Here is a 22,951-nt window from a genome sequence, read left to right on the forward strand (position 1 = left end):
GTACAATGGGGTAAATAGGGACAAAATCGACCTTCAGATTGAATTTTAAAATAGTTCCAATTAAATAGTCACTGCTCAACCAAAGAAATAAGTTGAGTCTTGAACGTACCTAGGTGATAAAAACCGTTACATAATTTTAATTATTCATTTTAAAGAAATAATCGGTAAAATAATGGCCGTCCCAATTTACCCAGCGTCCGGGGTAAATTGACACGGTTAAGGGTTAAATTGGGATATTTGTAAGGGTTGTCAGCTCGCAGTACTGCGATATATAGGTAGGTGCCATATAATTATTTATATGGACCGAAATGATGAATACAATCCATAATTTAAGCACAATACACAACATAGTGTAAATTAAGCTGGTTTCTATTCCGAAGCGATGTGACGTGAATGATAATCAACAATACAATGATCAAAAAAAGTATGTGCATGTTATATTTTAGAAAATTATTATTTAATTTCCTTAAAAATCACAACTCTGAAACAAAATGATAAAATAGAATAAAAAATAGAAAACAAAAGGACTGGAAATGCAATAATACAATTTTATTTAATCAACATTTTCAAAATAATCTTTGAGCAAGAGTAAGATATCAGGTGAATAAGATAAAAAAACAGCTTTATCTGATTACTGCCAATAATAACAAAAATAAAAGAAATTCTTTCTAAGCTAAATAACTAAACTCAATTAATTCACTCACTCATAATTGGATATCTCGGATTTTTAATTAATGTTACATTTAAAATCTGAGGCCTGTTTTTATTTGTGTGTGCGTTTTGAATGTTAACAAAATCATGATTCGACTCGTGAATAGATTCTGAAATAACAAAAGTTTTGATTCGTTTGAGTTCTTTTAACTTTTAATTTTTTTTATTGCTATAAAGAACATACGACCGGGCAGATATTACAAGGTAAATGTCGCGAAAAAAAAGTAATTATATATATACTTTTCTTTTACCTATAATACTTACATAAACTAACTGATAAACACATTAACCTTCTTTACATCACGCAATTAAGTGATAGTATAGGCTAAAAAATCTATTATAAGATATCAGTGACAACCCTAACAAGCCATCCCTATTTTGTCTTTTGGCGTTCCAATTTTGTGTTTTCTCGTCCCTAATTTTTCCAGTCTCGTTCCCAATTACCCTACATACGTCCCAATTTTCCCCAAAAAGAAAGGAAAAAATATACATTTTTTATTTTGTCGAAATATTGTATTTAAAATAAGTATATTGCAACTTACCGTTTGTTGTGGTATTTCCAGGTGTATTAAAAACTTATATAAACTGTAATCTTATTGAAAAAACAACGATAATATTACTTTTTTTAAAAGTTCTTTAAGCTGTTTTAAAACGCACTTTTCAACCACTATTTTCAATTTAATTTGACGAATTTTTGGGACCAACTTAACTCATATTTAGTACTTCCATAATTAACTTGGTTTTTCTTCTATACATTGATAAATATTAACATAAACAAAATTAGGTAGATTCCGTGCTACAGGTACTTTGAGAATCTTCCGCAGGTTTGTCCCAATTTACCCCAGGATCCCAATTTACCCCATGTCATGGTACAACGTAAAAACATGAATTTTTCCTTGATTAAACAATAAAATAATAAAAATAACAAAGAAACCACCATTAATTCAAGAGACAAATGTTATTTTATAAAATTATTTTTTTAAATTAAATTCTAAATAAAAAAAATAAAAAAACTTAAACTTAAAATTCTTCGTCTTTAAGTTGGGTAACATTTTCATGAAGTTGTTTGGAATCCATTAGCTTGTTAATACTCCTGTCAGGATCAAATATGCGACATCCTCCTTCCAACTGTCGCCATGTCGTAGCCCCTCTTTTCATGCATTATTGCAGCAACATTCTTATTATTAAATACCATCTCATCTCATTTTATTAAATTTCATCCCAGTTGATTAATGTTTCAAATTAATCATCTTCATTTCATTTCATTTCATTTAATTTTACTCCATAATATTATCATTTTTCATAAAACTATGAATATAAGTTAAAATAAGGCATACCTAAAAGTCTTAATTACCAGGTCAAAAAATCCCATAAAAAAATCAAATAAAGTCAGTGTAGGATTACATACCTACCTATGTACCGTAAAATGGGGCGATTAGGGACAAATTCCAACTTTATGAGCAATTTTAAGGTAGTTGTTGATGTATATAATGCTATATAAGGATCAAAATGATTGAGTCTTAGGGGCATCTTTGTTGTCTAATTTAAAATTATGCAACTAGCATTCCAGTATAAGCAAAAAATGCAAAAATAGGTGTAATCCCTATTTACCCGAAAATTGCGGTTAATTGGGACGAAATGAGAAATTTGCTAGGGTTGGTACTACTTTTATTTTTATATATAGTTTTAATTAATTTATTTATTTAGTTGCACCAACAAAGTGATCATCAATAAAAAAAACTGAAAAACTGACAAAAGTACATGGCAGACATCACCTCAATTATAGGTGCAATCGACAGTGCTGATATTTCTATCTGGGTTAAGAGATTAGGTGTGTCGGTTATTCCATGGATTAATCAGATGAATACCCCTACTCTGAACAAATATTAAATATTTTATTATGTATTACTTAGACATTTTTGTCCACCTTGAGATTTCATTGATCTTGTTACATGTCTCTGCAAAATCGACTTACTTATATTAAATTGCTTATCTATTTCAACTAAAGACTTATTCCCAATTTCACTTCGATAAACCAGATTTTTACCAACAAATTTAAAAAATATTGTTATAACTACATAGATAACCCTACAAACCTGTACATATTTATACTTAGGTCGTTTCCATTTCACATATTCTCATCCCAATTGACCCCTTTTTCGTTGTTATTTGTACTTAAGACGTCCCCAATATCCCCAAAAACAACAGATTTTTACATGTATTTTTATTTAATCAAATACATTAAAACCAATAACAACTGAGACTTACCTTTAATATATATGCTGGTTCAAACACTAAATAACGTTTATAAATCATAGTCGTCTTCTATTATTATCAAATAAATAAAAGAGAGCAAAGTTTCTAGCACTAAAATAATTACCACCACAGGAAGTTAATTTGAAACGCGATTTTTTATAAGTTAGCAGCTATTATCATGCATATTCAGAGTTGTTTTGTGAACTTTCAACATTCTACTATTAAACTACAAAAAATGGAAGATTTTGCAACGAATATAAAACTTATATTGAGCGTCGAAAGATTTTCCCGGTTTTTTCCCGATTCGCCTCTCAATCCCTAATCGCCCCATTTTACCGGTACATACCTACACGTATTATTTAATAATCAGAAAATAAAAAAAAATGCTAGATTTAATGTGTTTACAAAATAATAATGTTAATACTTTAACTGATTTTAAATGAACACATTTGAGAAATAAAGACAAAATTCTTAATAAAATGCTTCGGACCGTAGGTTATTTCTTTTTAAAGTGAGCTTGAAAGTTTTAAAATATTTACTTCAATGATATACCTTGTTTCAGGAGTTTGGTGCTTTGTTATGTCGAGGACGTAAGAAAAGGATTGTGACATTGATACTAATATTGATATTTTTAATAAACGCTATGTTTTATGTTAGTTTTGAATTGTATAATACGGTTATGAGAAAAAATAAGAAGCTCTGGTATAACAGGTGTGTATTCTACATTATAAATTTGCACATAAAAATACACTATATCATTACACTAGGTGACTAGATGGATAAAGCTCATGGCCTTGTGGTGTTAGTGGTAGCTGGAGCCCATGGATCTTGAGACATGAGGTTTGAACTGAGAAGCTTTACAGTAGTAGGGATAAGTAAATAGGCCTACAAGAATGGGAATTAATGGATAGACAATCATAAATTTGACCATTGTCATTGAGAGCCATTGACTTGAGGTAGAGATTATTTTCTGAATATACTTGGTTTTTGTTCCTAAAAATAACAATAAGAAAACAAACAATTATTTGAATTGAATGTTGTCCACAACATTAATTTCATTTATCATAACTAGCATTTGCCGAATGATCAAAATACAATAATGATAAGTTATCATTGTTTATTATTGTAAAAACTAGTTCTTTTTCGAGTTTCCTAGGGACTATCTGTGTTTTGTATGGAGTGATTGTTTTGAATTATTTTGAGGTACAACTATATATAATTTATTTTATTTAATATTGTAGATTGAAGTATGATAAGAACTCATATGTTGATGAAAGTGGTATGAGAGTTATCGTCGGACATTATGTTGGTGGTATAGGAGGAGCGAATCTATCAGAAGGTAAAAGAATCATTGGAATTGTGTAACATTGTTTTTTAATTTACTTAATCTAATACTGACTACTTGGAGTTCCAGAGTTAAATGTTTACCAGAGTATAGAAATCAATAATGTAAATGCCTTCACCTAGAGACATGGGTTCTAAGTCTCAGTTCTTATGGCTGCCCTACTTTCAAACCTATTTTGGTTTGAAATAGGCAAGATGGTGTTACCTATACATGTGGGCTCAGAAGACATGCTACTCTAATAATGACGTAAACTACAAATTTCTTAGTTCTTCTTTTCATTAACGCAATCTTTTATCTGTTCATGGTGGAAGTATTTCATGTTAGTTTAAAGTTAGTGTTTAAAATTAATTAATATATTTATATACATTATAAACTTATCAAATAATTTTTACAATAAAATATAACCAATACTAGTGTATTCCTATTTAAAACACTTTAGTGCCTTTCAAATTTAGTGAGGGTGGCCAGGTACCAGGCACCAGGTACCCTGGCTGTGAATCCAACTATGGTATCTATGATATGGATCAGAAACATTTTATCTGAGCTTGTTGATTATCTTATTGACTTTGCTATGATTGAACACTGGAGTATTGAAGTTAAAAAATATAATATAAATTTAAATGATGAAACCATTTTCAGTGAGTGTAAAACTGTTCTATTAATTATCTTTACTTGCGAAAGTCTAAAATACTGTGTTCTTTACAGAAATAATGCACACTAATAATTATTCACCAGTACCTGGAGCCGGAGAGGGTGGTAGACCTGTGCAGTTGTCTCCACGAGAGCTCATTACTGCTAGAGAGCTCTATACATTACATTCTTATAATATACTTGTTAGTGATAGGATAGCTATTAATAGAAGTCTTCCTGATATGCGAAGTGATAGGTGAGTGGTTTTTTTATAACTTATTTTTTACTATATAATGGATACAAGTAAACAAAAGATTAAATTCAAGATAATTAATCTGTAACTATACCAATTTTTGTAGTTGGAAAGACTTGATTCTGTGCAAGTGCTAGTCATCTCTACAACTACACGTTAGCGGCAGGGTGTCTGAAGATAGACAGCCAAGTTGACTTGCCATTGACTTCCGCGATTGTTACGCAATATGTTTATTTCCAACAGTTTGTACTAAATGGACACAAGATCTTCCTCCTTGCATCGATAATCCTCAATGCCAAGGATTGTTTGTTTGCTTATTGAAGAACGTTATTTTTTTAATTAAGCATTAAAACAAATAATAATATCTAATCAACACTTTTATATAAGAGTTAAATTTTATTTACTTGGAAATTTAAAAAAACACAATTATTTTAATCTGTTCCATTTTATCTTAAGATTTATTTGTTCCGAAATATATCATGTGCGTCTTAATAATCCCTTTACTGCCGCTCACATATCTCAGGTGGTGATTAGCGCTTGCACATAGAGTGTAACAGGGCTAGTCTGTTTTTAAAATCGGAAGACAATAGGGCTAGATAAAAATGGTAGGATGCTTTGGCCCACCCGTCATAGTTGCGGGAGAGGAGATTGCTATTGAGTAATACTTACCTTTTAGTTTCAATTACTTAATACAAAATATTAAATTAGTTGTAGAAGCGTCGTGTATGATACGGAAGAACTTCCGACTGCTAGTGTTATAATAGTCTTCCATAATGAGGCGTGGTCTACGTTAATGAGGACCATCATGTCAGTTCTGATGAGGTCCCCACAGCTTTTACTAAAGCAGGTAAGGTTCCTATATAGTTTTAAGGAATTGTTTTTTTTTGTCTAATTTAGTATATATGTCGGCGCGTGTTTTTATAAACCATTAGTTCATGACTAATAAAGATGGGACGACAAACAACAGGTGCAAGCATTCATCGAAAACAACACGTGCAAGATAACAATCGTAAACAACATCGTCCCACCACGATACCTTGCTATAAAAACGCTCCGTTCTTGTCTCTCGAGCTCAGAAGCGAGCGAGTCGCCGTGTCGGACGGAGCGCTCCTGCGTAATATACGCTCTGAGTTCATTTCTGGTTTTATTGACTTGCGAAGACCGCCCGCTTACCATGTCGCTACCCGAAAGTGGAAATACTCCAACATATATACATTATATATTCATTGATACGCAACCTGGTTTGGTTGTTGGTCCAATTGCAATAATATTTTTTATTCTTCTAAATAATTATCATGAATAATATTTAGAATAAAACGGATTGAAAGTTATCCGATATTTAGAGCTCAGCAATAAAAAGTAAAATTATTATTTTGAATTTTATTACTGGTGGTAGGACCTCTTGTGAGTCCGCACGGGTGGGTACCACTACCCTGCCTATTTCTGTCGTGAAGCAGTAATGCGTTTCGGTTTGAAGGGTGGCGCAGCCGTTGTGGCTATACTGAGACCTTAGAACATATCTCAAGGTGGGTGGCGCATTTACGTTGTAGATGTCTATGGGCTCCAGTATCCACTTAGCACCAGGTGGGCTGTGAGCTCGTCCACCTATCTATGCAATAAAAAAACATGTTTTGTTGGCATTTAAATTTTTGTCGTTCATTTTTATTCAATCACCAGTTTTTTTCATAGTCTGACATGTCGTTCGGCATAAACAAAAGAGGTTATTAAGACTAAGTTATTTAAATATTCCTTAACCTATACCTGATAGCCGAAATTGTGTTATTTAAATATTCCTTAACCTATCAGGTTCGTTTTGTCGTCGATCTTCGAATGATTTCGATCTCATATCGCAATGCGGGATATAATTTTCGGCTGTATTAGATATTATAAGTTTCATTGAAATATGGCTGTAACGGTATTGCGTCATCACATATTTTCCTTTTCGGGGTCTTTATTGATAATGATCGATTCAGAAATCGAGGCTTGAGCGTGCGAGCCACTGAGATTTTAATGCTGCTCCTATACTGCAGACATCATCCCCGGATAGAAAAGGCTGCTGTCGAAATCGATTTTAGCCACAGAAGAAAATACCTTATAATATAAATTCATTAGAGAAACGGCGGGTGGCCTTTTGTACAAATAAACATCTATACATATAAATAAAATTGGAGTGTCTGTTTATAATATTGAATAACCGCTTTTTACTACATGCATATGAATATATATCCGGTACATACACCAAAATAACATTTATTACAATTTTTGTCTGTCTGTCTGTCTGTTTGTTCCGGCTAATCTCTGGAACGGCTGAACCGATTTTGACGAGACTTTCACTGATAGGTAGCTGATGATATAAGGGGTAACTTAGGTTACTTTTTTTAGACTATCTTAGCTTTTTTTAGACAATAACCGCGGGTTACCAAGTAATAAAATTTAATGTTTCCGAGGCGAAGCGAGGGCGGGTCGCTAGTCTCCATATAAACGTATTTGTTGACTATGACGAAGAGTTCGACGAGCGAAATAATCCACAGCCCACTGAGCTTCTCGCCGCATCTTCTCAGGGGGTCGCATGTCCGATCCGGTGGTAGTTTCTGGGAAGCACTGCTCTTGCTAGGGCTAGTGTTAATAAATTCTCTCAGGTTGAGCCCGTGAGCTCACCTACCTGTCCGAGCGTAGCTGAAATAGCCCTTTAGGTACCAGCGAATAAAAAGGGAAAAAAACGAATTTCCCCATTCTCTCCACTGCATACTAGAGCAAATATCCTAATATTAAAACACGTTTTACTACACTCATACACGTTACATTTTTGTACATGTTTTGTATTTTTTCGTCAAAAAATCGATTACTATAAAAAAAAAAAAAAAACTGAAATTAGTTGTTGTGGGAGTTGACAAAATTGTGGACGCTTTTTAATTATTCTCGTACGTGTTTTAAGATAAGACTAAATAAGAGCCTGGCATACATTAAAGCAAGCAGTTAGAGCAGGGTACAGAGAAACAGAAAGGGTTTCCCCTTTTCGACTTTACCAAATTAATTTTAGTCCGAGGGGTATGGTTTTGTTGTGTTATGCTTCTGCTTGAAATTTCGTAGTAAACAAGGAATCGAGATACGATTTACCACTTCAATGAAAATTTTTAAGTAATAGAAAATTAAAATTTCAGATAATTCTTGTTGACGATGCGAGTGACAGGAGATATCTAAGTGAGGAATTGGATAACGCAGTAGCTAATTTAGACAAAGTGCAAATACTGAGGAGTTCAAACAGGAATGGTTTGGTTGGAGCCAGGTTGATGGGCGCCAGGGTTGCAACTGGAGATGTGTTAGTCTTTTTGGACGCACATTGTGAGGTTTGTTATTGACATATTACAGTGATTCTTATTTAAAAAAAATTAAGTTTAATTGTTATCAAATAGACATCTAATAAATACAAAAGAATTAGATCATATTCGTATGAAAATGGTGACTGGACCAATTGAGAAAAGGAGGAAAAAAGAAGACTTGTAACAATAAATTAACTCAAAGGTCGCTTCATTGAGTACTTCTTGTATTGATACTTATAATATTGTGTTTCAGGTTACAAAAGGATGGCTCGAGCCCCTATTGGATAGAGCAGGTAATGATGACGTTTTCATTTGTCCCCACATAGATCTATTATCAGAGGACACTTTAGCCTATACTAAAAGTATAGACGCCCACTGGGGTGCGTTCAGTTGGCGCTTACATTTCCGTTGGCTCACTCCGAGTGGAGATGTAATGTTAAAGAAGATTAGGAATCCGTCAAAACCGTATCCCACGCCGGCGATGGCGGGAGGATTGTTCGCAGTCAGAAAAAGTTTGTTCTGGAGATTGGGCGGTTATGATTCGGGTATGCTGATATGGGGCGCTGAGAACTTGGAGTTGTCGTGGAGGGCATGGCAGTGCGGTGCAAGGGTTGAAATAACGCCGTGCTCACGAGTCGGACATATATTCAGGAGACATAGTCCGTACAAATATCCAGGGGGTGTATCTAAAGTGTTGAACTCGAATTTGGCTCGCGCTGCCACAGTGTGGATGGACGAATGGGCAGATTTCTTCTTCAAATTCAACCCGCCAATTTCCGCGATACGCGATCAACAAAACGTTTACGATAGAGTGGAATTACGTAAGAATTTACACTGCAAAAGTTTCGAATGGTATTTAGAGAATGTGTGGCCGCAACACTTTTTTCCGACAACCAAGAGATGGTTTGGGCGAATCAAAAATGAAAAAGGAGCTTGTTTGGGTATTACTGGAGGAACACCAGGACTTGGAGCTCCGGCTTTGGGTCTGCAATGCGGTACTGACTTAGACCTTGATAGACTACTTGTCTATACTCCGGAAGGCAAGATAATGGCGGACGAGGGGCTGTGTTTGCAGCAAGGAAACGGCCGAGCCGTGTGGAAAAGTTGTAGTGACAATAAAAAGCAAATTTGGGTGCAAGATGGTGCTAGATTAAAAACTATAAGTGGTTCTTGTCTTACGTTGCTAATCTCCGAGAAAAATAGTGATGGTATTGATGAAGCACTAACGTCTAAGCGATGCGTTGAAGACGATAGTCAAATATGGCATTTTGAACGTGTGCCTTGGCGCTGATCATGTGATATAGTACAAATAGTTAACAGTACGGCCATAAAAGCAGTAACTAAGTACAAGATATGTGATAATTTGGTACTTAATACATGCTTTAAACTTTAAAGACATATCATTATAAGTTGCAGTAGCTTTTAAGCATCTCCAGTAATGTCACCTGTGATTACATACATAATATCGAATAAATAGAAAAATAATTGCATTGCAAGCACTCTAAACGAAGTATTTATATTCAAATGTGATCATCATGCAAACAGGTTTCATTAAAATTCAATATTATTAATCGAAATAAAAAGACAGCAATAATAGGTTTTAAGTAGATTTTTTTAACAAAGCTTGTAGCGATCGAATTGAACATTAAATCTAATAAAAAAAAATAAGGAGTAGTATTAACAAAAACTGATTTTTAAATTTACATAAATGATATTGTGTCAACAGTATATAAAATACGTATTATAGTATTATTAGTCTTTTGTACTGTAATCTTTAGCTTTAAATCGCATTTATTTTCGTTTTTTTAAAGCTCTTTAACATTATTTTTTGTTATTTACTGCGAATAACAAAAAAGATCTGTTATTGTATATCTGTGCTTTAGATTTGACATATTTATTTAATTTTAAGTTTTACCGGTCTCTCAGTCGGTCATTTAACTGTGACAACATCGACGGTAATTCTCTCTGTGTGGGACGAGTGTAGTTAAAGTCGTACACGACGTTGGCAACACAATGTGTTTTTCAATTAAGAATATGGAGGGTAGAAGTAAGGAGCACTATCTCAGAGTATTAAAAAAATATCCGGTGAAACTGAGCCATTTACGGTGGCGCCATAGTAGCAAGTGGAAAGATTTTAAAATCAGCACCATAAACTGTTATAGTGGAATACTACATCCGAACCCTCTCATCGTGGCCGCTGGAAACTACATACCCGACCCAGTAGACCGAATGGTAAACCGTCGACGTCGCCCAAAGCACGTCATTACGGATCCTCCTGATCCATTAACGGTGCTTTTAGGCACCACAAGCACCGGTCACCGTCCTCGTCGAACCCGTCGCTTCCGACGAAGGGCTCGACGAGCGAATTAACCCCTAGACACAGCCCACTGAGTTTCGCGCTGGATCTTCTCAGTGGGTCGCGTTTCCGATCCGGTGGTAGATTCTGCGAAGCACTGCTCTTGCTAGGGTCAGTGTTAGCAACTCTCCGGTTTGAGCCCCGCGAGCTCACCTACAAACGTTAGGGCGAAGCTGAAATAGCCTCTCAAGGCTATCAGCATAGGTAGGAAAAAAAAACTACATTAAAAGGTAGAAGGTTTTACTAGTGGTAGGAACTATTGTGAGTCCGCACGGGTGGGTACCACCACCCTGCCTATTTCTGCCGTGAAGCACTAATGTGTGTTCGGCTTGAAGGGTGGGGCAGCCGTTGTGACTATACTGAGACCTTAGAACTAGGTGGGTGGCGCATTTACGTCGTAGATTGCTATGGGCTACAGTAACCATTTAACTCCAGGTGGGCTGTGAGCTCGTCCACCCATCTAAGCAATAAAAATAAAGAAGGAAAGAAACAGTTCCTAAGTAAAAGTAGTGATCAAAATAAATAGTTGTGATTTCAAATCCTGCCTAATTTTTTATTACACAAGTCACGAAAAATATTAAAATTTTCAACCTAGCACACTTCAGTCTGTTTAAAACAGCTATTTTCATTTTATTTCCATTTCCTACACTAACGCTATTTCAGTGAGTATTTAATAAATTAAATAACATACTTTTCAACATAGAACACTTCAGTCTGCCTAAAATCACTATATTCATATCATTTCAACTTTCTACCCTAACGCTATTTCGGTGAGTCTTCAATAAATTAAATTAAATAACTTGCTGTTAACAGGTGGACAATTTTTCAACTTGTTTCCTAAACAATAAGGTGCTCCTTACTTCTACACTCCTAAATTAAGAGTACATAAAATACTATTAAAATCGAATTGATATTAGAAATGGTATTTTTCAGTAAAAATTAGGATATAACATGATTTACATGAAATAAATTTATAATGAAACGAATGATCTGATGACAGTTGTTCGATTTAATCTAAAAGTAGCCGGCAATATAAGCGTATATTATTTTAGATAATATATTTACACAATTTAATAATAGGCAGAGGGGAGATTGTCGAAGTACACTCGCATTGCGCCGTTATCTCAGGAGGAAATAAGTGCAATACAATGAAATAAAAGAATAACAATATATAATTATTTATTGTTGTCTTCTAGTCTTAAATTTGTCATTTACTGTATTGTTTAAAAAAATGCGTATTCTATTGTGTAATATGATACACCCTTTGTTTTATGATTATTATTTACAAGAATTTCTTAGTATATTTTGCTTAATTTGATAATGGTACTGAATAATCTGAGATTGTTTTTTTTTCTAAATATTTTCACTCTTTTCGTCTTCCATATATATGAAATGTATTTGAATATTATCTGTAAGTAATGTAACAACTATGTGATAGTTCTTTTTTTTTTAATAAGTTTTTTGAAATGCGACCTTTTTCGGTGGTTAGTTAAATAAATTCAAAAGTTATTCGTTTCTTCAGAACTTTACAGGCGTTTTTTAAATCTTTGTGGCTATCATTAATTTGGAATGTAGTTTCACCACTTAGAAAAGACTGCGCTCATGTGAGTATGAATCACAAAATTTTCAAAATATTATGAAATCAGTGCACGTAACATAAGATGACTTGAAAACTCAAAGAAACAGGTCTGCATTACCGAGTACTGATCAAAGATCTGTTCGTACTATTGTTGTATGGAATACAAAATCAAAGACACGCCTTCGCCATTCACATAGTCGCTTAAGGCTTTATCTATAATTTTTCATTTTAAAACTGTTACAGTTTTAATACTAATTATCACAATGAACTTGTGGCGGGCATTCGTCGAATAGAAAAGCTATAAGCTAGCTATAAAGCAATATTTAACAAATGTTTACATTCCAGTAATTGTTAGTGAAACATAGGTTGTATTTTTGTAGTAGACTTGGAGGGTTAAATCTGGTACTGCAAGAGTACAAGTACCGCAAAATGGTTAAAGCTAAAGAGCCATCTTTATTTATTAAATGTAACGTTATTACTATAACTGAAAACTACAGAGATGGAATCTTGTTCGGAGTCAATCGAATTTTCGATACGAATCTATTAAAATAATTTCGAGGGTGAAAGACTATTTGGTTTAATTTTTGCAACTTACAGGAGATCCATTTAAAGTTTAAAATTTGGAAAAAAAATCATAACAAAAAAAACGTCTTCAGCTATTTGAATGGGATAAACTTAATTGAAGCTCAATTAAAAACATTGAATTGTTTATGGTAATGCTAAATAAAACTCATCTTTAATTACAAAGATAAATATCTCGTATTAAGCGAAATGTCGCTTAAACCAAATGAGCCTTTCACCCCTCAATTTATATCTTTATTAAAAGTTAATCTTGTGATTACTTCGAGAAAATTGCTATTTTTAACAGTTTCGGATTTATCTATCCATGTACCACCTACTTATATGTAGGATTTTATACAGTTAAGACGTAATGTAGAAAAAAACCGGCAAGGTTTTTCTTGCGTGTCGCAAAGATGGGCTCAACGCTTCCCCGTTTTATGAAAATGAATATCGTAATTTTTTTGTCAACAAACTTGCAAAGTTGCTTATCACGAATGCGGGATTTTTCGTGAAGAAATTGAAAATGATCGTTTTGATCGAAGATATTTTAAAAATGATACCAGCACTAATGATCTTCATATTTTACGGCAACTATGCCCATTTTCTATTTTAATAATAAATAAGAAACTTCCATTCGGAAAAACACATGTATGTATATTATGTGAAATCGCTGAAAACAGTTGTTTGATCTGTACATTCAATTTAGAATGTAAAAAGAATTGTTGGCGTGGAAAAAAAAAACATTAAGCAAGGCATATCCTCATTATTACCTACTAAACTAAAATGCGTAGCTACTTTCGTCCTAGCTTTTGCGGCTTTCAAAGCATGCAGTAAATACAGCAGTAGTTTAAAAATAAGGCCCAACTTTTTAACGAGATCTTGAAGAATGTTTTTTTTTGTAGTATTGTTTTTTTTTTTTCTTTAATGGCGTGTAATAATGACGAATTTTGTAATTAACTGTTTAGTGTTTTAAAATTTGTACAAGCGCGAGAATTGAAACCAATTATGACTGTGATATGACATTGGATTCATCCGAAAAGCTCATTGCGGTTTCAGTATAATCTCTCCATTTTTTTAATAGTAGATTATAAAATATCTAAAATGACCAACAAGGTTATCCACGCTTATTATAACTTAAATATTTAACTCGCCCAAAATAATACACGCAAATAGAACCTTGCCATAATAAGTTATAGTTACGCTCTAAATGTACATATAAAGGTGCTTCTTAATATTTGTGTATTATGATATTATTGAGAGACTGAAATAAGATACAAAAAAAAATGTTTTTATTTTTACATAATTCATATTTAACACACACAATGGTTGTATGCGAAAAACAATAATGCATTAAAAACGAATTAATGAATAACTTGTGTTTTGAAACCAGATATCAGCTTCATTATTTTCACCTAAAGATGTAATATAGCGATAGTGCTAAGATGAAAAGCAAAGGTGTTTTTTGAAGACGCGTAGAAGAATTGCAGCTGTCTCCGTTGCAAATAAAACACCGCACGTCGCTATGTCCTCGTGCTTTTTCTACTGCTATAAGACCCAGGCACACGGAGTCGATCTGCGCTCGTGGTATACAGCCTCGAATTACATCCATTGTATTTCCGTCTGAAAAAAGCGATTTTCTTTTCTTAATACATGTAATCCAAGCTTAAATGTCACGGAATTACGGTTACTCTACTATTTCAGCCGCAATCCATAGCTGCTTTGCGACAGGAATAGGTCAGTGTTAATAACCTTTGCCACTACAACATATGACTACCACTCGTAGTTACGCAAGTTTTATAAAACAGTTTCGGTTAGATACCATCGTCCTGCCTATTTCTGCCGCGAAAAAGTCACGATCCGGTTTGAAGGGACGAAGCCGCTATACAATCGGCAATACACGTCTCAAGGTGGTGGCGGCATTCATATTGTAATGTTTATGGAATAAGGTTTCTTTTTTTATTCGCGCTCAAATTTTTGGAAATCTGTGAGAGCAATGCCCTCACGATTGACTATTGTGTTGGAGGGAATGCTTGTGGTTCGAAGGACTTTCTAGGTCTTTACAGAACAAGTAGTCCAGCTCGAGGGCTCAGTCGTTAGATGATTTTAATTGATAATTACTCGAGCGTCTACAAATAAGAACTCTCTTCTAAGGAAGTCTAAGGAAGTCCCTTCTCCCTGTGCTTCTTAAGCAGTTTTTAGTGCTTCAGATATAGGCATGCCCGTGGGTGATACTATTGATTTTGCCCAACGGTTAGGCAGTCTTTTGGAACCCGTAAGGTATTCTAATAGAAATAGGCAAGGTAGTGGTACCTACCTACCCGTACGGGCTCGCAAGGCCCTACCAACAACTATTATTGAATTCTGTTTATGTTAATGTATCCTCACATGTCTTATCATCAGGTGTAGCCACCATCTTCAAGCAGCTATATTCTATTGGTATCCTCGAGTCGGTGCTTGGTGGCGGGTGACCATAGTTTAGAACCCATTGGGCCGACACCCAGTTTCTTGGGTGACACTCTACTAACGAGCCAGCTGAAATCATTTCTTGTGGATAGCAACCAAGGCATCTTTGATAGAAACAACTTTCAGAGGCAACTGAAAAAAAAAAGAAAACAAAATTACAAAAACTCTTCTGTTTGTGTGTCGGTGATCGCCATCGCCAAATATGTGTAATAAGTAGATTTCTGTGTGTGACTAAGGTATGCAATGACTGCATTGATTTAGATAACCAGCAACAAAAATTTTGCTATAGAGATGTCCTTTGGTCTCAAATTTAGATAAAACACATTACAAATATACATTTACATAATACACACTCGTCGAACTCGACAGAGAGTTCGCCGTGCAACCTAACCCATGAATCAGCTCGCTGAGTTTCTCGCCGGATCTTCTCAACGGGTCACGATTCCGATCCGGTAGTAGATTCATTCGCGAAGCAGCTGCTCTTGAGCTGTTAGGTCTCCTTCGGAGGCGCTCGGGTAGCTGTTAGCAAATCCCACCCCTCCTGGCTGAGCCTTTGCTCGCCCACCTGTCCTGGTGAAACTGGAAAGGCCTCCGGGCCACCAGTAATTCTTCAATCATAAAAAAAAAGTATTCGTTTTTGAGAGCTATTTAATAAAGTTTTTGTCGTGTTATTTTTATTTTTATTTATTTTTTCCTGTTGGTAAAACGAATTAAAGTCGATGTACTGTGATTTCATAGATTGTTGGTTTGTAATCAGCAATGTCAATTTAAATACCGTGTAAGTACTCCTTAGGAATACTTTGGACATCAGGCCTACTGTATTCTAGTATATACCAGTATATTGTGCAGTGGCCTTTGGCCGTAACCGATCGCATCGTACTAGACGAGTAATGACTCACACACTAGGGCTGTTACATTAAAACTTGCAATAATAGGTATATATTTGAAGTTGCCGTTTTACAATATCCATCCACGGTATTCATCAGACCTTGTGCCAACAGACTTGTACTTTTTCTAAAGTTTGAACAACTTTTTGGCAGTGTAAGTCGACGTCGCCCAAAACACGTCATTATGGATCCTCCCGATCCATTAACGGTGCTTATAGGTACAACAAGCACCAGTCACCGTCCTCGTCGAACCCGTCGCTTGCGACGAAGGACTCGATGAGCGAATTTACCCATAGACAGCCCACTGAGTTTCTCGCCGGATCTTCTCATTGGGTCGCGTTTCCGATCCGGTGGTAGATTCTGCGAAGCACTGCTCTTGCTAGGACCAGTTTTAGCAACACTTCCGGTTTGAGCCCCGTGAGCTAAGGGCATTGAAGAATTACCACTGTGCTGGTAAAGATGCATCGATACCATGGGTGCATATTTTAATTGACAGAAAAACAAATACATATAAAAAAAAACTTTTAACTTTCTGTATACTAAACGGTAATTTCATAGATAAAGAGACCTACATTCAATTAAAAACGTTATCAATAAGTATTGCCAGTCTTTTGATTACACGTTCATATAGCAGATGCCTACCAAAATATGATGCTGCTTTAGAAGTTATAAGCTCCGGACAACCGTTTTCTCTCTTAACCCAATTCAAATCAAAAGGAAGAATATTGTTCATTCAGGGTGTATAATTATTGCTTAATTGCTATAATTAAGTTCATTTCATTATGTTCGAAACTTTTTCGTGTACGTGAGTTTTGGCAGCGGAAGTATGCGTCAGGTTAGAGCCCCATGAGCTCGCCTATACGCTCGATGAAGCTGGCATAGCCCTCTAGGTTATCAACAGAGGTAGGTAAAAAAAAATTAAGTATGCACGAAATTTTCAAAGATTACGAAACACACTTTCAAACAAATTCACCATCCCTACATGTCAGTGTTCATTTAATAGAAGTTCCGATGGTTTTAACTGCTCTAATAACATGTCATTTTCTCAGATTTCGCGCCATTTCGCTGGTCATCAGGGCATCGTTCCGTTGGACTCGGAGCATACCTATACCGCGTAATTATGGAACCGAGAGAATTTGCTCTTTATTGATGGATGGGTCTTGATTGATCCGGATATTTCTGAGAGTTATAGGTTGAATATCAAGTGTGTAGTTTCCAAATTGGTAGTTATTAGTAGTTATACTGAAACAGGAGGTTATGTGGTCTGGGCTTAGAATAATAACACTACATGAGAATGGGCAAAAGGGTTATCTGAATATTGTACAATTGCCATTTACTTATATTAAGGCGTTGCGTTAGCTCCCATGGGAAGGTTGGTGCCATCCTAGATATTTTTGCAGCAAAGCAGTCATTCGTTTAGGTTTTGGGGATCGCTGTAATACAATACAATTAACATTTCGATCTTATACCTCAAGATGGGTGACGGCATCTACGATGTGACGTCTAAGGTCTGATATCTATTCAACACCAGACGGCATGTGAGCTCGTGTATCTATCTATTCAACAAAAAAGAAGAATGATCTCTAAATAATATTGAGCACAGTAGTGATTCTAAAAACATCTTATCTGTATTAACAAGTTATCTGCTTGATTGAGATAATTAAATGGCATTATACCTAAAATATCGGGAATCTTAGATACCGACTGAGATTTTAATATTAATCGTATTTAATGTTAAGTTTTATTTAAATAAAAATAAAAAAGGATTTATTGTGTATTACGTTTTTATTCAGTTCGCAAACTTCAAAACGATTTTTATCAAAACACAGTTTATTTTATTGCAAAACATTATTTCGATAACAATGATAAGAATTACTTGTAGGCATTTGTTTTATTGTAATTTGTTTAATAAAATGTAATACTATCATAAAAATATAGCTTCTCAATAACACCTAGTTTTATAAGGAATGTTCTAGTGTGTAATATATTTTACCACGGCTTTTGACGATTCTAGATTTTACAGTTTCATTTACACAATTATGTTTTGTCTCTGTAGTGTAGGGAAAACATATTCTAAATAAGCCAAGGAATAAAATTTTGTTATTTACATTGTAAAAACAGTGGGGTCATGCATTGATCTGAAAATTATACGACAGTAATTTAATTTATTTAGTGTCAGTTTCCACTGGCTATTTCAATTATTTAATAGTAATACAAGTAGATAACCATTATACAAATTACTGAAGGTCACGATTCAAACTTTTTCTTCTAAATTAGAATTAGTGTAAAAACTTATTTTACAAAAGTACATAACAAGATGTATAATGCCAACATTTTTCGTTGTATAAATGAGTGTGAGTTTATTGAAGTGATCATGCGTAATAATGCCAAACATTATTCTAAACCCTGTCGCGTGTCCTCATTATTTATAAAACAGCCACTTATCTCACAAACAGTGACCCAAATTCATAACTAGCGATGATCAACATAAAATCCCCAGCCCACGCGGCGCGCCGCGTCGTGGCGACACATCGCATTGACAATGTAAATACGATTGTCAACAACGGAATAAATAAATATTTATCCAGAGGCGAGATGAGCTCTATGCTATTGTTTGGTAGCGGCGCGGGCGTCCAGCCCGCTCATTCATGCAAACAAATTGAATTAAACATTGTGATGTAACCGCGTAACATTATTCTAACTGAATGGTTGGCTTATGTTTCTGTTTTCTCTATTAACATTAGTATTAATGGTTGCACAAATTTACTAATGCATGACACCAGAAAATCATAGCTTGGAGCGGTTAAACGTTTTTGTGATGATATTTAGTTTACCATATTTTTTACTTACCTAAATTAATCACAGACGTAATACTGAAAATAAACAGAATCATTTCAGCATAGCAGATTGGAAATATATTTAAAAACACAATGGAATACGCACTGCTTTAGTCAACACAACTTTTATCACACTAATCGCCAAGGCAAAATGTTTTATCTTTTAGTTCGTACCGTTATCACTGGACAGTAAATTATTTTGACGTGTGAACTGAAAAACAATGTTAATCTTTTGGAAAATTATAGAATTTTTCGAACCACAGGTCGAGGAACGATGCGCGTATCTACTGACGGAAATAAAATAATATCTCGTAGTCACGACCGACGTGAATTTAGGCGGGTGTTCTCTAAGCCAGCGTACACGAGGTATAGATATAATTGTAAAAGAAATTAATTCACTTTGATTACATGGGTACTGTTTAATTTTTTTGTGAAGTTGTGAAATAGTCACAGCTTGATTTCTTTCGTGACTGATGTTACCAGTTTTGATGTTTGGTTTTATTATTTGAATAATTGAAACTAGGTCGGTCCGATATATCTAGCGCCGGCTTAGCATAGCGTGCTGGGTTGCAATTTCTTTTCAACCGTTTCCTACTGTTCGTTAATTTTTCACTTTAGACTGCTTGGTTGAGTGGTGCCAACAGCTTGTTTGGTGTTAAGCGAGAACCGGAGTCTATAGATTCACGTTAAATATTCATCGGGACTTAGACTAAACTCCTCAAGGCACATCCTAATTGTATTGTATTAAATAATATCGGTCCTTAAAAGGGGAACCCGAAACAACATTAACGAGAATAGAACCGTGAAATCGCCATAATTTCAGAAATTCCTAGACAAACTCAAAATTTTGTCACAACGAATCGAATGCGAAATTTTAAATATTAGACGTTTTTGTTTTGTTGCATTGGGGTTTTTTAAAGTACATTCTCAATATACAATGCAACATACAATTAGTAGATTCTATTGTATCCTTAGAATCTGAAAGCATACTTTCTAAGCGACAATTTTCAAGAAGTAAAAGAGAAGTATACTTCAACTTGTCCTTATTTTTTCAAGTTGTTAATTTAGAAAAGTGCCACACGGCCATAGTGCTGATCTAGCATGTGGTATCCCTCAGTCCCGAATACTTTCGCGTTTCCTAATCTCACGTCGCGAATTCAGTTTAGTGTGCTTGTATAATTCGAATATATGTAATTCAAGAGCATGTATGAGCAATAATAATGGTTGAGATAGCGTCTACCATAAACGATGCGACGGCGGCATCGTGTCGGCACGTAAAACGGATGCCTCCGATAGATAAGCACTGATTTTCTGACGTCCGTTAACACGACTTAACCACTGTTACATCACGAATACGCTGGTATAGTTATATTTTACATGTCATCTTGGAAATGACAAGCTATTTACAGGAAAAATGGGAAAAAAGTCTTGAGAGTTAAAAGACGAGATGTGGTAGTGAAGTTCACATTGAGAATACTCAATTAAACTATCTATACATAGAAATAAAATTGGAGTGTCTGTTTGTAATATTGAAATAACCGCTTTTTACTACATGCATATGAAAATTTTTGTCTGTCTGTCTGTTTGACCCGGCTAATCTCTGGAACGGCTGGATTGAACTAATAGAATAAATAGATAGAATGAACTGATAGGTAGCTGATGATATAAGGAGTAACTTAGGCTACTTTTTTTAGACTAGCTTCGCCCCGCGGCGTCACCCGCGGTACCAAAATAACCGCGGGTAGCATCGCGGGACTCGGCTATCATCAATAATGAAATGTAATGTTTCCGAAGCGAAGCGATGGTAGGTCGCTAGTTTTAAATTAAAGAAATAAAGAAGGTTAAAAACTGTACGTTTGAGCTCCGACGTGTAACTACAATTTACTCTTTTAGTGCGAATCGATTTTTAAGGAGTGGACTACAAAAGAAATTAAATGAAATAACCCTCTAAAACTATGCTTGCGTTTACCGCAAACCCGATCTCCACATACTGATCCATTTCCAGATACATTTCCACAAAACCAGCGCCGTTTTTCAACAGCGTCATGGGCGTTAATACGAACTCATCACACTGTATACCAAAAATTAATATATGATGATCTTAATAATCTGATACAAATGAAATCCATAACGGCTAAATCATCTGTAGAATTCTGTACCAAATATTATAGTTTGCTTTTGCTGATAACTAAAGAACACGTTCTTGCTGGCAAAACTATCCCCATGTATGCAACTCTACTCATGAGTTTTATAGACGAAATGCGTTATAGAATATCATAGCTGTTTACGTGGGATAAATTGTACGTTATCACACGTTCGGTATCGGTTTGTGACAAAAACAAAAATGTTCTGAAACTTATATGGATTGTGCGTAGGTACAACATTGCAGTTTTTGTATTCTCCGCACCGAGATCTACTTTCGAAGACGTGAAAATAATGTTCAAAGCATTATTACGAGACGATAGCCATCAGTTCATTTGGTTTCATATTCTGCCCCACATTACCAAGGGTAATTGTCATGAAAACGGCACACGTAGAATCCCGATTACGTTCTGTTCGATTCTGTAACCTGTATATTTGTGCTTTATATATTTATATGGTGTTTAATCAGTTAAATAGTTAATTACGTTTAAGTATTTCTATATTTCTTCTATTCTAATTCTATTTTTTTAAGTAAGGGATATAATGATCAAAGGCAGCGGCGTTATTTAAATTCTGTTGTCTTGTGGTTATCTGTGTTATTTAGTCATGCGTAAACCTTCATCTTTTATACACCATTTTCTACATGTTTAAAAGAAAGGGCTTGGTTAGTTGAATGAAAGCTGTATTTATTGTCTTACCAACACACACGTTTGTTTCATTCATCGTAATTAAGCTTATCGTCATTGGATTCCCAAAAGTTTTATATCAGCTCGGCATACTTTCGCTTAAGAGGCTCAATTAATTTTTGTTCGATACATTAAGAGGACGATAAATTTAATGAAAAATGCCGCAAAGATAACACGAACGAGTTCGGAAACTCCTCTGCACGATCAGAAGATTTTATTTATCTTTGATAATTTGTAAATGCCAGTTTCGGTGCCTTCCGGTAGTTGTCTAATTGAATCTTCTGGTTTACGATGATTAATAAACTACATCGGATTAAGCTACCGTCCTTTAATGAGCCGTTCTGTGTCTATTTAAGTTGTAGCAATGACTCTTCTGTCAGTTTAATCTAGTCGAAGATTGTGTATTTAGATTTATCATGTTTAATGTTACAGTTAAAATAATTAACATATTATTTTACGCATCTTATTTATGGGTACTTTTTTTTTTGCTTTCGGAAGTAATCGTGCCCAGGTTCTGTCTGATAGTGAGTGGTGATCGTCGCATATGGACGTACGCATTTCCAGGGCTACATTCAAGGCATAGTTTGAAAAGTGACGTAGCGTTAAGAAATTTATGTAACCTTTTTATTGTGCCATGGATTGCGCAGCAAAGGAAATTGTTTCTAACTTCCTAAATACCATTTCAGACGTATAATAAATGTGGCTTATCTTACTTATTGACTTAAATGTAACACCGCGGCATCAGATTATTCAAAGAGAAAACGTTAGAAAGTGTTTTATGTGCTTAAAATTTTATATTAGACGGAATTATAGCAAGATTAGTACGTGGCAAAGGAATGCGAATGTCCGACGGCGACACAGTGACCCCACGATACGATCTCGAAGGACGAGACTCGACGTGCGAGTGCGAAGCGACTTGCGATCG

At 34.9% G+C, this 22,951-nt stretch overlaps 2 protein-coding genes and 1 long non-coding RNA gene across 4 annotated transcripts; 1 reads left to right on the plus strand and 2 right to left on the minus strand.

The window, feature by feature from the left end:
• Nucleotides 1-435: 435 nt before the first annotated feature.
• Nucleotides 436-1,581, minus strand: LOC134201414 (uncharacterized). The gene is made up of 2 exons (XR_009976697.1): nucleotides 705-1,581; nucleotides 436-481 (listed from the first exon to the last, which is right to left on the minus strand). It is a non-coding gene; the product is annotated as an uncharacterized LOC134201414 (long non-coding RNA).
• A 1,380-nt stretch (nucleotides 1,582-2,961) lies between these two features.
• LOC101735893 (polypeptide N-acetylgalactosaminyltransferase 3) lies at nucleotides 2,962-14,631 on the plus strand. Of its 2 annotated transcripts, none has more exons than XM_062676137.1 (7): nucleotides 2,962-3,305; nucleotides 3,530-3,678; nucleotides 4,209-4,306; nucleotides 5,018-5,198; nucleotides 5,904-6,042; nucleotides 8,357-8,542; nucleotides 8,769-14,631. In XM_062676137.1, the coding sequence occupies exons 2-7, from the start codon at nucleotides 3,611-3,613 to the stop codon at nucleotides 9,804-9,806; spliced, it is 1,710 nt and encodes a 569-aa protein (XP_062532121.1). In that variant the 5' UTR covers nucleotides 2,962-3,305; nucleotides 3,530-3,610; the 3' UTR covers nucleotides 9,807-14,631. The 2 variants fall into 2 exon arrangements, with proteins under 2 accessions (XP_062532121.1, XP_012550686.1); XM_012695232.4 differs by lacking the exon at nucleotides 2,962-3,305 and adding an exon at nucleotides 3,306-3,458.
• LOC101746778 (uncharacterized) lies at nucleotides 14,279-21,283 on the minus strand. The gene is made up of 3 exons (XM_004931701.5): nucleotides 19,212-21,283; nucleotides 15,397-15,606; nucleotides 14,279-14,631 (listed from the first exon to the last, which is right to left on the minus strand). The coding sequence occupies exons 1-3, from the start codon at nucleotides 19,252-19,254 to the stop codon at nucleotides 14,420-14,422; spliced, it is 465 nt and encodes a 154-aa protein (XP_004931758.1). The 5' UTR covers nucleotides 19,255-21,283; the 3' UTR covers nucleotides 14,279-14,419.
• Between the last annotated feature and the right edge of the window lie 1,668 nt (nucleotides 21,284-22,951).

This window comes from Bombyx mori, chromosome 3 (genome assembly GCF_030269925.1).
Source record: "Bombyx mori chromosome 3, ASM3026992v2".
Taxonomy (NCBI): domain Eukaryota; kingdom Metazoa; phylum Arthropoda; class Insecta; order Lepidoptera; family Bombycidae; genus Bombyx; species Bombyx mori.

Excerpts from the sequence above, each read along its gene's own strand:
- LOC101735893 (XM_012695232.4), top strand. Across the intron at positions 3,679-4,208 it reads AAGAAGCTCTGGTATAACAG|ATTGAAGTATGATAAGAACT; the intron begins GTGTGTATTCTA and ends TTAATATTGTAG. Across the intron at positions 5,199-5,903 it reads CCTGATATGCGAAGTGATAG|TTGTAGAAGCGTCGTGTATG; the intron begins GTGAGTGGTTTT and ends ATATTAAATTAG.
- LOC101746778 (XM_004931701.5), bottom strand. The coding sequence starts at position 19,254 with ATGATTCTGTTTATTTTCAGTATTACGTCTGTGATTAATTTAG. Across the intron at positions 15,607-19,211 it reads TACGTCTGTGATTAATTTAG|TTGCCTCTGAAAGTTGTTTC; the intron begins GTAAGTAAAAAA and ends TTTTTTTTTCAG. Across the intron at positions 14,632-15,396 it reads TACACCTGATGATAAGACAT|ACGGAAATACAATGGATGTA; the intron begins GTGAGGATACAT and ends CGCTTTTTTCAG.